Source organism: Channa argus, chromosome 14 (genome assembly GCF_033026475.1).
Source record: "Channa argus isolate prfri chromosome 14, Channa argus male v1.0, whole genome shotgun sequence".
Classification (NCBI taxonomy): Eukaryota; Metazoa; Chordata; class Actinopteri; order Anabantiformes; family Channidae; genus Channa; species Channa argus.
The window spans coordinates 10,173,105-10,189,174 of NC_090210.1; the positions used below are offsets into that span (position 1 = coordinate 10,173,105).

Below are 16,070 nucleotides of genomic sequence, written 5' to 3' on the forward strand. Positions count from 1 at the left end.
TTAAAATACGATCAAACTTTTCTTTCTGTTAAAAATCCAAACAGCATTCAGTCTACCAAAAATAAATATGCTGTATAAAGGGAAATGATTCCTGTTTTGTTTATGTGATCATACTGTAGTTTCTCACTGCTTGTGTTTCCTTGGACACTTACATGTAGTGAGAGTGGATGGGGGAATAGAGAGAAGCAGATTATCATAATCCTTTGAAATGTAGAGAGTGCTTCCATTGAAATAACAATTTCATTCTGTGTGTGTGTGTGTGTGTGTGTGTGTGTATTTTTTATGTACCAATTTGTAGCATACATCCATTAGTAAATTTGATGGGCTGTTAGTTTCTGCAATGCTGACAGTGCTACAGATTACACACAAAGTGTATCAGGTCATTGGTCTGGTGGGGTTGGCATGCGGACTTAAAGATGTGCGTTCTTCTGCAATTCACTTTTCCCACAATTTCTATAATGCCACCCAGTAGCATATGTTGGCCCTTTCTTGTAAATTATCTGTAAAACCTCTGTTGCCCAGCTCAACGTCCCCCAACAGTGTCATCTTGAGCATGATGATGTTGTCTTTAAATAAATCTCATCTCTCCAGATCATTAAGAAGATATTAAAAATTATGTGACAATAACCCAAACAAATATGGAAACCACTGAATTATAGCAGGAAATATTAACAGGACTGCGTGCAGCCAGCAGAGGGAGCCAATCCAATGGAGGAAACTAGAGTTCCCACAAGACCAGGAAAAATAAAAAACATCAATAATTGAAGGTTATTACAGGGATAAGTTCAGACAAAGTAGTGCAAGACAAAGTGAGGAGCATGTGCAGACCTTAGCTCTGTACAAAAGAGTGAAGCCTATTTTTTGCAAATAACATGTCAGCAAGAAGCAATTGTGGACAGTTACACAACATATTACAATTATAATTTTAAAATCTGACTGAGTTCCTATCTGGCAATTTACATTTGTAGTACGGTAGATCCTAAAGCAAACCATGTAATATCATGGTTTGCTTATGGTTTGCTTATGGTTTGTTTATGTCAAGATACAAAGAGGAAGTCAAAGGAAAAGTAGATTTAAAGATTAAAGCAGCGATTTGCACAAACTTGTAGCAGCATGCAGAGCACCACACACTGAACAGTGACTGCTGTTTTGACATTTTATTGAGATTAAAACATGCCCAGGCAAAATAAACACCAACAAGAAAGTGAAAGTTCAGCATGTAATGAACAAAACACACTGCACAATAATCACAGACATCCTGAAGCAGATTTCTATTTCTATATATTTTACATATCTATTCTCTATTTAAAGGCCCTTTACATAAGCCTGTCTATAAGGGACAGAGCAGATGTGACGGACTGAGGGAAAAAGGAACGCAGTTAGGTCCCAGGACCAAGATGGGATGTGGAAGCACAGTGAATATGCAGCAGTAAAGGCTGTAACAGTAGCATTAAAAGCTCTCGGTCTGGCTTTGATCATGGTCTGGGAATAAGATCTGATGCTACTGAGGTGCATTAATGTCTGGGCTCTAAGAGGAAACTTTAAGTGAAATCCTAGCTCCTGTATTGTTGCAGCAATGAACGAAAATATGTGGCTTTCATTCAGTCTGATTTAAAACTAAACACAGAGATTTCCTTGAGTGGTTGCTATGGTGATCAATACATACTATGGAGGCCACGTTGACTGACGTGTCTGACGTGTTTCTGGCCCGGCATCAGACATGGGACCCCGCTGCAGAGTCGGTTCCTGCTTGGCTGGTCGGCTTGACACACCCATCTTCCTCGGTTGCCTGGGATACGGCCTGTGCAGGGGAAGGGCTAAAATGCCGCTGACGTCTCATGAAGGGGAATACACTAATAGGAAAGGGAGGAAGAAATGTAAAGTACAAAGGAGTAAAATGAGAATTAAGTGGTAATGAATATAAATTGGCACCTTTTCTTAGTTTCCTGGGGGACAATAGCTTTGGCCAGCATGTTCTTGTACAGGTCAGACTTAAGATACCTCGGGTAGGAGTCCTAGACACACACCGATACAGCAAAACTACATTAGCACAAAGTGTTACTTTTATTAACAGAAGAGAAAAGAAAAGGGGTTTCTGCATGATTATAAATTTGAATTTGTTTTGTTGTTGTTTTGACCAGATATTATATGCTTGATTCACTTTCTGTCAAAATGAATGAAAGTTTTGGAAGTTTTCTTGGAAGTGTCTGACGCCTTATGCAGCATTCGTTTAGGAGTCAATACTGGTTTCACGGCAATTCGCTTTTTTAAATTACATGTTGAAGTACATTAACTACGCAGGTATATGATTTCTAGTAAATGTCTAAAATATGAACAACCACTAGTTTGGTCCTTTGGTCATGTATTATTAAACTATCAGTGAGTTGTCAGTCAGACCTTTTTCATAAGGAAGTATATGTGCATTTGTGCGTCATCCATGACAAAACGATGAGGGTTTTTAATCCCCTCTAAGGTTTTATCCATCGTCTTGCTGTCGATGTTGACCCAGCGAGCAGCTCCCGGAGCCAGAAAAGTTCTGAAGCATACATAAAACAGGAACCGTCACCTTATAGTGAATGTGAAATCATGTGTTTCTAGCTGCTTGTGCACCTTTTTACTTACTTGTAGACCTCTTCCACTTTCTCTACAATCTTGGAACTTTCTCCATGTCTGATATCTTCGCAGGCCTGCCAGAAACACAGGTTCTCCGCTGAGAGCAGAGACATACACAGGGAAGCATTGGGTATGGATGAAAGTGGATTCATTTTTAAAAATCAAGATACAATGATGATTCTTAAAGCATGGCTGGCCTGAGTGGCTCAATGGTTGGCGAATGGAAATATTTCCTACATTATATCTACATGCATAAACAAATCCCTCTCCTGCCTGATGTGTCTCCTCTCTACCCTTACAATCGCCTCTTTCCATTGTCTCAACTAACCATGTTGTCAAATTAATCTTACTTTCCACTACCTCAACGCTTCCATCTCTCACTACTGGGACTGGAACATGTCACTAGGGGAGATGATAAAATCACGGATGCTACTAACAGTAAAAATCAATTAAAGGTTATGTGAATAACAATTTCATAACAAAATTATAATTTCAATGTATTTTTATTCAGCCTGCAGAACTTCACTCCCTGTTTTTACCACAAGTTTGTGAAACATGTGAAACAAAACAATACGTATAAAAAAGGAGAGTGAATATCAGTGTTGCATGTGTAACTTATTAAATGCATTTTGAATATAATCCTGCTCTTCCTCACCACTAAACTCTTTCTCAAGGTAGGTCATAAACTCCCGCATCCCCATGGTGTCATTGAGAAGCTCCATGAAGCTGAAGCTCCAACGCTCTACTCGAAGACGTGTTGGTATAAGCACTCTGCCCTCAGAAACACAACACAGACATAAACACAAATTGACATACATACATACATAAGACATCTTGTGTTAACCTTGAACTAAAGTATGAGTTAAGAAGAGTAGCTCATAAAGCTGACACCTATGTGGACCATGTGTGGATTATTAGTGGACTGTAGTGTGTTTATATTCTCTTACATTTGTGCGCTCATTGTCCAGTGTGCAGTGTCATCTGAGATCCAAGGGTTACTGGGAAGGCAGCCTTGCATAATGGGATCATGGTTCTGGTACTGATCGCTGTATTTCACAAAACTGAACACCCACACACATGCACACATGCAGAGGCATGCCCACACACACACAGACACACACACACACACGTAAGGCTTAGTGCTTCCGCTATAAGAGCTGCTAATGGATGCTTCCAGAGGCAAGTTGGAATCAGTGTCCATTAACTGTTATGATCTGGAGCGCTAACACTATAATGCTGTGTGTGTGTGTGTGTCTGTGTGTGTGCACGTGTGTGCAGGCTTGCAAGTGTGTGCTAAAGATGAAGAGTTTGGTTAAGGCAACATCATGTCCATTAAACCTTATTTTAATCTGTACAAGTGTGTCTGCACATTCATGTACATCACAGTGAGACACACCCTTCTAGACAGATGGATGACTTAACACGGTTTCTTCCCAGGGCTCTTCTGCAGGTTTCAATCTGTAAGCAAAGACGGAAAGTGCACACAACTTGAACTACAGTACACTCATGTTAATTAAAGAAAATGGTTATAAATTAAATAGAACATTTACCTCTTTCTTGTAGTAGTCACTGTTCTAGTTCTGTAAACAGAAACACATTGTCATAACCTAACACCCCCATACTGACTGCACTATATGTTTACAGGGTCTTTTCAGAAGAGTAGAAGACATGCTGTAAATATCAAACTTGGGTATATTAAGGTAAATGAGGCAAGTACAGTATAATTGCTCATAATAAAATGAGTATGTCATTTAGTTTTTATCACAGGTGGATATAATTCAGACTGATTGGTAGAAATCAGCTATACCTTGTATGATGAACATTCAAGAAAGTTATGATGTCATGCCTGGGCCTTTGGTTATAAGTATATATATTATGCAAAAGTTGGTGCAGCTCATTTGAACACTTACTTTGAAACAATCCCAGCAGTAAGGAAGAGGGACAGTAATGGAACAAGCAACAAAGACAGATAGCACAGTTGTTATCACAGTGCATTTTTTCCAGAGGGGAATATTAAACAGGAGTGTGATGTGATGACGTCACTGACCAGCGTAACACGTGAGCTGAAATTATTTGGTCTCTCAAGACCCATGTCCAACACATTATGAGCCCCAGGCTAAAAAAAAATTACACACAGAGATGCCCACAAATAACTACACGTTTGTCATTTAGTGTGTGTGTGTCTACAGCGTGTGTGCATGTGAGTGAGCACTTATCCTACATTGCACTTTCCACTCCACTTGCTCTGACTTTTATTCCCAGGTTTCTCTTTCTTTTTCTCTGTGCCTCGTCCCTCATTTATAAGGGACAAGATGGAATCCTTCCTGCAAGCCCTTGTCCTATGCTACGCTTCCCTTCATACACTTCCCCCAACACACACACATTGTTAGTTTCTTGTTGTTTCATCTTTGTCGCTGTCTGTATGTATTCACCTAAAAATTAAATGGACAAACAAAGTGAACTGTGGAGATTTTTTTTCTTTCTCCTTCTTGTCAGCTAAGGCTTTTACCAGGGAGGTTGAATATTTCATGCAGGAGGCAGAAGCAAATATGGGTGAATATTAGTGCAACCTCTCACCGCTTCATACAGTGTCATACACTCTTCTTTAGATGTGTGCATTATGCACTCTAGCTGATGATATAATATAGTGTAGCAGCTTATATAGTATAGCATAGTATAGTGTAGGATAGGATATTATGAACACACTCAGTACATCATATAATTTTATTTTACAGCACAATCTAGTGCAGTGATGTGTATATAACAATACAAAAGTAGTATATTAAAGTACATTACACACACAGTTTAGCATATTGCAGCACAAAGCTGTGTAATACTGTACAATAACAGAGAACATACCGGGGGTCTGTTGACGAGCCAGAAAGCCTGCTCCTGACACTCGAGAACAATGCGGTCAGCCTTCCGCCTCTGTTTGGATGCTCTAAACATAAATCACACTGTAAGTTTGTGTGTGTTTTGTATCGTGTGTGTGTGTGTGTGTGTGTGTGTGTATGTGTGTGCGTGTGTGTGTGTGAATCTACCTGAGCTGCTCTCTAGCTTGCATCACCACAAAATCCCAGGTGTGGTTGATCCTCTTGTGCAACAGGCTGTACCTCTCCTAAAAGGAACGACAGAAATGAAGGAAGTGAAATGATGACAAAAGCCTTTTACTCCACATTTGCTACTGCTTAATTCAAAATAGACACACACACATACTCTGTCACATACACATCATCTCTCTGTTACATAGACACCTTCCTCACCTTTTCATATTCCATCAGTTCTCCTTGTTTCCTTATGTTCTTTTTAGCCAAATAGATTGCTGACAGGAAAGACGAAGGAAAACCATAAAGAAAGAAATGGACAACAGAGATTTGTACTATGGTTTATGTCGCAAGTGTAGTTTAAACCACATGTAAATGCATTCAGGACTCTCTGTAAGACAGAGTGGAAATTTTCCTGCTTAGAATAATTGGTAATTATGGGCGGTGTAATACTTTTATTTATTGTTTGATCACATGTAGTAAATTGTTTTTTTCTTACAATTTAAAATATAATACAGAATTTGAGTAGGTTGTTGTGCTGACCCTGTAATCACACTTCACTCCTTTAGCTGCTTTCTTACCCCTTCAGGTTACTTTGGCCTTACCATAGTCCAGCTCTGAGGCAGGCCACCGGGTAGTAGTCCAAAAGTATGGAGTCTGAGAAGAAAACCAATTAATTAATTTATTTTTTTTAGATCTGTAAGGGCTTTTTAGAGATGGCTGATGCGTGACGGTGATTAAAAAAAAGTTGGGCTAATCGAGTGAGACAGAAAGTTAGAGATAGACAGTGATAAAAATGCTGATGAAAGTAGATGTAGTTAAGATGGTTTTTATAAGTAGCAGGAAAAAAGACACTCACCTGGAAGCGGTAGGGTGACTCATCAGGCTGTAACACAAGAGATCTTGGCTCCTTAAGAGGGTAAATATATCCGTATCTCACCAGCTTGCCACCAAGGTGCAGTGCTTCTGGTAAACCACAGAAGAAGAACTCATCACCAGACCAGCTCACAGATTCTTTAATTACCAGAAATATAAACTTATAGTGGTTTTATTCAAGTTTATTTACCTGGAAGGCAATTGTGAATTTCAGGTGTATTCATGAACACATTGTCATTTGGCACGAGGGTTTCAATAAAAATAAAGTTTCAAAATTAACGGTTATATCAATAAGCCACAAGGAATAAGAATACATTTTGTTGGACTCATTTATCGTACTTTTTTATAATCAAACCCATGGACTCTGTCAACAATCTCTCTCAAATGAAGGCTTTGTTTTAGTCATGACATGCTTCATCAATCTTCCTTCTCTCCTGATTTATTAAAGAGCCCTACTTTTGTGACTGACAGCTACCAAATAAAGCTGTGCAATGCATTTTAATCAGCTCTCTTCTTTGCTGACTGACTCAACTATTTTCTCCCTTAGTCTACTGTACTCTGAGGCAAGAGGGACCAATGAGCTACTTTTTCCAGCCTCTAATTTGGTTTAGATATGGTAAAGTCTCCTGTGGTGAAAAGCTCCAAGGGGACACTAATCAAACCCAGCTCATCAGGTGAGTAATTCAAACTTGGATCCCCTGGGGCTCACTCCATTCCTGTTTACTGGAAACAGCAACCCCACATCAGACCCACACAACCCTATGCCAGCTTGAGAGAAAACACCATATCCTGACAACACACAAGTCAGTGGCACAGACTGAGAATCATAGCAGATCCTTGAAAATCTTTTACTTCACACATGTATGTATCAGTATAATTACTCACCCTCCTCCAAGATATTATATTTCTGGATCAACCAATCAATTATATCACGACCTGCAGGAAAGGAGACAAACAGAAAAGGAGACAAAGAGAGGACAAACTTTCTCCCTCTGCAAAGCACACAATATTCTCCAAATTCCAGTGCTGCATTATGCATGACCACTGGGACAAACACAGGCAGCAATGTGCATGTCCACACAGATGCTAATGCACATTGGCATAAAGAGACACACACATAAACTATGGTAGCGCACACCTGTCATGGCGTGTGGAATGACAGTGATAAGGAGCCTCTGGTTTCTCATCTTTATGCCCATGTCAGGGTCTTGCATGGCCACAACCACTTTCTCCATCTATAAAGGGAACAAACACACACACACACACACACACAAAGACACACACACACGCACGCGAACATGCAGATCCGCAAATTATATAAACACAGTAAAAAACACACAATACGCAAGTCTTTCATCCACACACATCGTGCACTTCCCTTTCACAACTGTTTTCCTATAGACACACAACGTAAAAGGTACATGTTTACCGGAACCATGCCGGGTTACATCCACAATACATCAGTTCACATTATTAGAAAAACCAAACTAAATATGACGAACAATTTTCTGTGTAGTCGTACCTTTTGGAAGCATGCCATTTGTTCCCGGTGCCAGCCTCCTTTAGCCAGGGTGTTGATGGTCATCTTGCGGGATGCTCTGGATCCCTTGACGGGACAATAAAGTGCAAGACCGAACTGAAGTGCGTCCGGGAGCGCGCAGCAGAGAGCGTGTGCCACTTTTTAGTTTTTTCATCAGTGCCCGGGGGGCGTGGACTCCTGTGTAGATTAGAAGAGATTACAGTGCGCCGACTGATTTTCAGTATAAAATATATATATATATATATATATATATATATATATATATATATATATATATATATATATTAAAATGTTTATATTATTCTATTAGCCTATTATTCACTCATAGCACACGTGTTACACAATTTTAACAATAGAATGTGTTATGATATTTAATAATAGCACAATGACACATTCATCCCCTCATAGACTGTAACAAACACTGTGTTTCTTGCTGCGTATTTTCTGAAGGCTTAAGTTACAAAACAAAATGCATAAATCTACAACAAATCCACGCCCAGATTAGATTCAAACCCACATAGGCCTAAAACAAAACACAAATAGGCTGTTGTCTGTTATGAAATTGTGACATTATAATAAAGGACTCAGGGTCCTGAAAATAAAGTTCTAATTGTTGTATATTAAACTAAACTTAAGAAAAATGACTTTTGCTATGTAGTTGTGAGAATAAACGTCAATTACTTTATTTTTTAAAAAACATTTAAAAGATAATAAAAACTATAATCTATAATTATAAACTTTTTGTATTTTGATTTTAGATAAAAAATTTCAATAAAAATTACTAAAGAAAAAGCTTTTGTTGACGTTTATTAAATAGCACATGCACTGACTTAACTGAAAACGTCTGTGGCTGTAGTCTTGTCCGAGCAGGCTTCCGTAGAAGCAGGAAGTGGTCGCGTTGTCGTTTGGAGACCATTCAGTAGACCTGTCTTCGGGTAATTTAAGTAAGTTTTCGAGTAAGTTAAGAGCTTTTTGCAAGGTAAGAGCTGAATCGAATATCTGTCGTCTTTTGGGATAGTTCAAGTTATAATTAAGAAGTTTGGAGTTTCTCAATAATGGAAATAACTGTCTTAGCTAAGCTTGCTATCACTAGCTGTAGCAGGATGGAGGGGACCGACTCGCTCTCGAGCTTTTGGTCCCCCTCACGAGTGTTGAGTTGTAGCTCTGCAACTGCAGTGTTAAAACCCGATTTTGTAGCTGAATGTCTTGTATCTTTGTTCAGTGTACTTGTGTTTATTTCTTGTTTATGGAAAAATTACTCAAGGCTGATGATAAGGGCAATGTTGTCCTATAGCTAGATGTACATTATATATTGTTTTTCTTGTTATTATTTTAAGAGTTTGTGAAACTGAGTCAACATTAAAATAATAATGTCAGATTTACAATGTCAAATGTTGTATGGGTCTCTGTCAGGTGGTGATGTCTGACATTCGCCAGTCATTGCTGCCTCGTGATGTCCTGAGTGCAGCCAAGGAGCTGCTCTACCACCTGGACATCTACTTCTGTAACCTGGTGCAGTCTGGGAGGCAGCCTCCTCAGGTTGACTCCAAAACCCTTGAGTTGGTGGAGGAGTTCATTCTGCATGCACCCAAGGACAGAAATACTCCAGCCAGGGTAAGATACTGCTGCCATGAAAGCTCAAAGCACTGCAATCTCAAAAGACACACGTGAATAGACAAAACACAAGCAAATAGGAAAATACTATGTTTCCAGGGGAAACTAAAAAGTGATGGACATTTAGATTTTTAGTTGCTCCTGGAACCAGTTCTATTGTGTTGTGGCTTTTTGCAGCATGTTTCTTAATGCTGTGCCTGTTTTGTTAAATTGATGGGCCACTTTAGTAAGATATGTTTCTGCAGTGCATGTGCAACGGTATACTTTACAAAAACACAAAAAAATGTATAGCATAAAGTCAGTAATGAGTGACAGTTTTTTTTTTTTTTTGGTTTGTTTGTGTTTTTTCAGAGGATGAGTGCTCTCCAGGAGTTACACCTGCTAGAGATCATGTGTAGCTGTTTCCAGGAACAGAGTCGTGACACGGTCCGCCAGCTTATGTTTTCTGCCCTCTTCAGTCTACAGGGCAACCAGGCAGATGAAAGCCGAATGGCACTGTTAGGCAAGCTGGTCTCCATGGCAGTCGCTGTGGGAAGGGTTCCTATATTGGAATGTGCTGCTACATGGTTACAGGTAAAAATTCAGACATCTATAACGTGCTGATATGTATGTACATATCAGATGTTCCTCTATGTACATGTGTTGATTGTGGATGTACTAAATGTGTTACGCAGAGAGCACACCGTGTGTACTGCGTGCGTCTGGCACAGGTGCTGGTAGACGACTACTGTAGTATGGTGCCTGGTTCAGTGCCCACCCTGCACAACATCCATAATGCCAGTCCACGCTTCTGCTGCCAGTTCATTACTGCTGTCACTACCCTTTATGACCTCACCACAGGTACTTTGTTAGGAAAACACTAAAGTACAAAACATTTACATATATACATATATTTTTGTTAAATAGCTTAAAATAACAATCACACACATCACGTTTTTTTTTGTTTTTTTTTACAACTTTTTGTATCTCTTTTATCATATCAACTCTGTGTGTGGTTGTGTGCATAGAGGAGCTCACCCCTCCTGTAGAACTTCTCCAGATGATTGTGTCATGGATCCAAGATGACCCTCGCCTGGTCCTGGTTACTTTCTTGAACATGCCCCTTTCCAGCAGCCAGCCAATCAGTTCACTTGATGTCACACCATTAGGAGGCTTGGTACGTTGGTGTGTCAAAGCACCCCTGGCCTACAGGAGAGACAAGAAGCTGGCTGTGACAAATGGCAGCAGTGAGAGTGACCAAGCAGTGGGGCCTCTTTTCTCCGCTCTCCATTTAAGTGTCCTACAAGTATGTCTTAAAATAAATGCATTTGCAGCACACAAATACTGTCATGTACTGCTCATACAACAAAGAAAATCCAGCCATATTCCATACTACTATCTATCTCCTGTCTATTTTAGGTCTTAATGCTCCTGCCAAACATATTCAACGAGAAGGGGCTTTTTGGTCGCCTGGCACTACTACAGCTGGAGTCCTTAGCTGCATTAACCTCTGATCTTTCCCGCCTGTTGGACCAGGCCGACAAACAAACGCACACATCATCTGCAGACACACATGCATTGTCCCAGCTAGTTCTTGACCGGTTGGCACAAGCTCTGCAGGTGGCCATGGCCAGTGGAGCCCTGCTGTGCTCGAGAGGTAAGTGCGTTGGAAGGGGGGATAGAAACATAAAGGTTGCACTGAGGTAGAAGCTTGGAAAGTAGAGAAAACAGAAGAATACTGGAGACTCCTGTGTTGTATAGGTCAAGTCAAAGACCTTAGATGATTCAGTAACTGGTCTATTATATATTGAAAAATAATGAACAATTTCAAAAGGAAAATTGCAATTGCAAATTAGTAAGTGATTTTCAGTGGTGGAAAGTAACAAACCACAAGTGCTTTGTTATTCTACTTAAGTACAATTTTCCCATATCTCTAGTTTATTAAGTAGATTTAATTATGGGTAGTTTGACTTTTACTCCATTACATCTGAGAGAAAATATCTTTACTTTTTACTCCACTACATTTCTAATGAATGTTGTGCTACATATTACAATCACGGTATTTTACACATTTTGGTAAGTGGTAAATGGCCATTTATATAGCGCTTTTATACAAAGCGCTTTACAATGTCGATTCCCATTCACACACACACTCACACACCAATGGCGGTGGCTGCCATGCAAGTGGGTTGTCCAAAGACAATTCAACATGTACCCGGGAACGGGGATCGAACCACTGTGGTCCGTTGACAACTGCCTTACCAATTGAGCTACAGCCACCCCAGACATCAAAATGTCTGACTCACATGCAAGCAAACTCCCAAATCTCTTCAGCAGAGATAACAAACACAACAAAGTTTTAGATGAAGAGTTTGGTGGAGTGTAAATTAGGGAGAGAGGGTGCAAGGTGTGGCGTTGAGCCTCACAGTAGCCCAAGGAAATTTCCTAAACTTGCACATGCTTTAACTGGAAATTATTTAGGCGTAGTCTGGCACTGTGTAAATAATGCATATAATGTCTTGCCCAGAGACGCTTCGACATATAGCCGGGACTGGCTAGATCGAACCACTAAGGTCCGTGGACGACTGCCTTACCAACTGAGCTACAGCCGCCCCCATGTTCATGTTTAACTTCCACGATATTCAATTCAAATTAATTTATATCCAAATAATTTAGATCAGTTAAATTCACAACACAAATAATCTCAAGTTGATTGGTATAGAAAGGTCAGGACAGAATTTAGGAAAAAGGAACCAAAAAATTCCCCCTTGAGCAAGCACTAAGGCAACAGCGAAAAATGTAAAAACTCCCAACAGAACCCAGCTCAAGGTCAATCTACCTCGACCTTTTGGGCTGAGTAGCTATCGGAGAGAGAAGAAAAGGAGTAGGAAACAGCAGACAAACATTGGATAGGTTCACAGGGCCAGCAGCTCCATACTGTAAACATTTAGCTCTGGAGCCTGGGATACCTGGAGACGGTAGACAGAGAGGGTGAAGCACAACTACAGGGGAAAAAAAATAGAGGTCTGTACCAGCATAAGTAAGAGCTTGTTTAAAATCACATGAGCCAGCTCTCATAAAAAGAACATTTTAAGCCTAGTCTTGAAAGTAGAGATGTTGTCTACATCCCTAATCTGAAACGTTAGCTGGTTCCACAGCAGATAAGCTTGATAGCTAAAGGCTCTGCCTCCTATTGTTTTTTTGGACACTGTTCAGCTGCAGTAATATAGAGAGTAATATATAGAGATCTTTAAACTTTATGGGCTTTGTATGTGAAAGGGAAGATTTTAAATTCTGTTCTGGATTATAAAAGGAGAAGCTAATGAAGGAGAAATATGATCTGTCTTTTTATTTCCGGTGAGTACTTTTGCTGCAGCACTCAAGAGTAACTAGAGGGTTTTTAGTGAGTTTTTGGGACATCCCAGTACTAGAGAATTGCAGTAGTCTAGTCCAGAAGCAACAAATGCATGGACTAATTTTTCAGTATCACTTTGTGACAATTTGCCCCTAAGTTTGGCAGTAATCTGCAGATAAAGAAAGTTTGGGACATGAGATACCTAAATACATAATTTATGAATTGTTCATATTTATTTTCACTGGCTTATTATGGTGTAAGGATTGAGTGCGTATTCTATGTCATGTTGTCTCCACAGAGGACCTAAGAACTATCTGTTCCCGCCTGCCCCACAACAAGTAAGGAACATTTATGTTCACTTCTCATTTATGTTGAAAACAATTTGTACTTGCTTTGATTTAACGACCACTGTGTGACGCACGGGCCGTGGCACACCAAGCCGACTGGCCAAAAGCGTTTGGCCTCATTTTTGCAGTTTTCCGCACCTTCTGCACTAATTGGACCCCTGTCACCTTTTGTTTTTCATTACTGAAAAAGACCACTCTCACTGGCTCTTCACCTGGGCAAATCAGTGCATGAGAATAGACCACAGTATTAACAACACAGTACAGTTTGTTGTGAATGAGAGTGGTGTGAAAAAGGAAATAACACTGTTTGGTTTATGGTATGTATAACTGCTTTCACTTATTCTTGCACAAGTGCAGAACGTGCATGCTACATGCCGGTCAGCTGTCACCATTGCTGTGTTCACGTGCCAGGCACAAGGCAAAGTGAGCAACACAGCAGTTGGCTTTGGTCACTATTAGTTCTTTGAAATGTCATGTTCCTGTGAATTTAGCATAAACATTAGCTGTTATTTGTGGATAAATCTAGAAATCAATATGTAAGGACTCGGGCTCTGCTGTGCCTGTTCAAGGTCATACAAAGTCAAACATGCATAGTATCAGTTTTAGAACCATAAACATATTTACAATAAACATTGCCAAAGAGGGTCACATATTTAGGTTGATTCCACACACATTAGTTTAGTTTTTAATTTATGTAAAAACCCATTGCATATAAACAGTTTATGAGAAATTCTGAATTCTTTTGCAGTGCTTATATAAATAAGTATGTTTAAGAAGGACAATTTTCATGTGAAACTAGAACTGTACCACTGTTTTTATTCAAGTGTAGTTCTGATAATGGCGTTTGCTTATGAATATGTTTCAACCTTAGGTTTTTGTTGTGATGTACAACAGTGTTATATTTTATAAACGTAACTTATAACCGTTTTGTGTTCTGCCGTACTCTTCTGTATTCTTATTGTTTGTGTATTTGTGTGTCTAGTTTGCTGCAGTTGGTGTTGTCCGGCCCAGTGATGTACTACAACAACATCCACACTCCTCCATTGGCCTTTAGCCCCCACGCAGCTCATTCTCCTATCCCCTCACATCCTGCACATCCTGCACACACCCCACACACACCTCTTGCCACACACCCATCCACTCACCCTCAGTACCCCGCTCAGCCTTTCATGACGGGAATGCCGTTTCCCTTCCGACCCAGCCATTAAAAGAAAATATTGGTTTCAGATGCAACATGTTATTGTGTGATGATGTCTCTTTGTTGGTATGTGTGGAATAATGTATGTATGAGAGGGATGTATTATGATGTTATTAAGCATATTTCCTTCACAGAAAGTCTGTGAGGCTAACATGTTTCTCCAATAAATATTTTTTTACTTCAATAATGATGCTGTTCTATATACAACCACTTGTGGTCACTGTTCATCAATTTTCATATATGCAGGCTTTTATTTTGGGACTTAAGTTAAATTTTCCAAATACACGATGATATAGGTTTACTTTTGCTTTGCTAAATATACTATACTGTTATTTTTACTGTATGGACGAATGTTTTAAGAGTGCTTGTTTGCACAGTTAAAAATAGAGCCATTATTATTGGAGTAAGCCTAAATGCTTGTTAGAAATGCCACCATACAAGACTTGCATTTAAATTAAAAAAAATAAAATATTCATGAATGGAAATGCAGAAAACTCTCTCGATTTTACACATGTATGTGCAGGGACATGGCACCAGTCGCTCATGCTAAGCACAAAAAGAGCAGATATGAGGTAGAATGCTCACCTCTGTACTATACTCTGTGTATTTTATTACATAACCAAAGATGTCAGAGACTTGTGGAGCCAGACCCTGTGTGCATAAGTTTGTATCTGTTTTCAGACAGATAGTGTTATCATTTGTCTTCAGCACACCACAAATGCAAAAAGCTGTTGGACCCTACCCGAGTACCCCAGCTGCCCTCACCCAGGATATGAATTGCATCATCCATAGTGGTCCCTGCACTGCATCTGTGATGAAGCCTTTGACGTCAGTATTTTTGCATAGTATGAATTAGAGATATAGTAAACGCAGTTGGGTTTTGAGAATCTAACAGACATGCGTGATACAAATGTATTCCCCTTTTTTAATACCTTGCTTCCTCATTATGTACTGTACAAGGCATGTGTGCTGGGAAGGAAATGAATACAGAGATGACTTAATGTAACTCTTTGTTGTTGTAAGGACACTCTACTTCCTGATCTATTTGTAACAGAAAAGACTTGTAAGTCAGACAAAACAAGCTCTGGAAGTTACATTTGGTGTCACTGGTATAAGATATGTCCTAATTAGGACATTTAAACAATACTTTAAAAACTTTAGGGATCACACATATCACACATACTGGAGCAGCTGTGCTATCACATCAAGTCACACAAGTTCTCTACATGTTGCAGCGTTGTAGATTCCTGCTGTCATCTCCATTTTTCTCGCAGGTGTAGAGCGGATACTGTTAAAGGCTGATTGTGCTGTTTTCACAATCTGTAGAATGTACTATCTATGGTTTTCCCCCTGCAGAGCTCATGGGTGGGACAGTGATAAAGATATCTTTTCAGGGACGGTGATGCATTTCTGTGGCTAAGGGAACGTGACACATGAAGATATCATTCAAGTGAAAAAGGCGGCATCAAAGTTAAAGTCTCTGCATTTCTTCACTCTAAAGACA

The 16,070-nt window shown here is 39.7% G+C and overlaps 2 protein-coding genes across 6 annotated transcripts; one reads left to right on the forward strand and one right to left on the reverse strand.

Moving 5' to 3' along the window:
• Window positions 1-100: 100 nt before the first annotated feature.
• Window positions 101-8,232, reverse strand: rgs11 (regulator of G protein signaling 11). 2 transcript variants are annotated; one of them, XM_067529024.1, is made up of 17 exons: window positions 8,056-8,232; window positions 7,672-7,768; window positions 7,419-7,469; window positions 6,517-6,620; window positions 6,263-6,314; window positions 5,877-5,935; window positions 5,655-5,731; window positions 5,473-5,554; window positions 4,661-4,729; window positions 4,164-4,187; window positions 4,010-4,071; window positions 3,561-3,674; window positions 3,269-3,384; window positions 2,623-2,710; window positions 2,398-2,536; window positions 1,933-2,015; window positions 101-1,853 (listed from the first exon to the last, which is right to left on the reverse strand). In XM_067529024.1, the coding sequence occupies exons 1-17, from the start codon at window positions 8,116-8,118 to the stop codon at window positions 1,715-1,717; spliced, it is 1,419 nt and encodes a 472-aa protein (XP_067385125.1). In that variant the 5' UTR covers window positions 8,119-8,232; the 3' UTR covers window positions 101-1,714. The 2 variants fall into 2 exon arrangements, with proteins under 2 accessions (XP_067385125.1, XP_067385124.1); XM_067529023.1 differs by having other exon boundaries at window positions 6,517-6,623.
• Window positions 8,233-8,913: 681 nt separating this feature from the next.
• Window positions 8,914-14,753, forward strand: ints15 (integrator complex subunit 15). 4 transcript variants are annotated; one of them, XM_067529026.1, is made up of 8 exons: window positions 8,914-9,017; window positions 9,487-9,687; window positions 10,039-10,260; window positions 10,362-10,527; window positions 10,695-10,972; window positions 11,086-11,323; window positions 13,320-13,359; window positions 14,351-14,753. In XM_067529026.1, exons 2-8 carry the CDS (start codon window positions 9,493-9,495, stop codon window positions 14,574-14,576), a joined length of 1,365 nt encoding a protein of 454 aa, XP_067385127.1. In that variant the 5' UTR covers window positions 8,914-9,017; window positions 9,487-9,492; the 3' UTR covers window positions 14,577-14,753. The 4 variants fall into 4 exon arrangements, with proteins under 4 accessions (XP_067385127.1, XP_067385128.1, XP_067385129.1 ...); XM_067529027.1 differs by having other exon boundaries at window positions 8,958-9,052; XM_067529028.1 differs by having other exon boundaries at window positions 8,969-9,029.
• The last annotated feature ends 1,317 nt before the right edge of the window (window positions 14,754-16,070 follow it).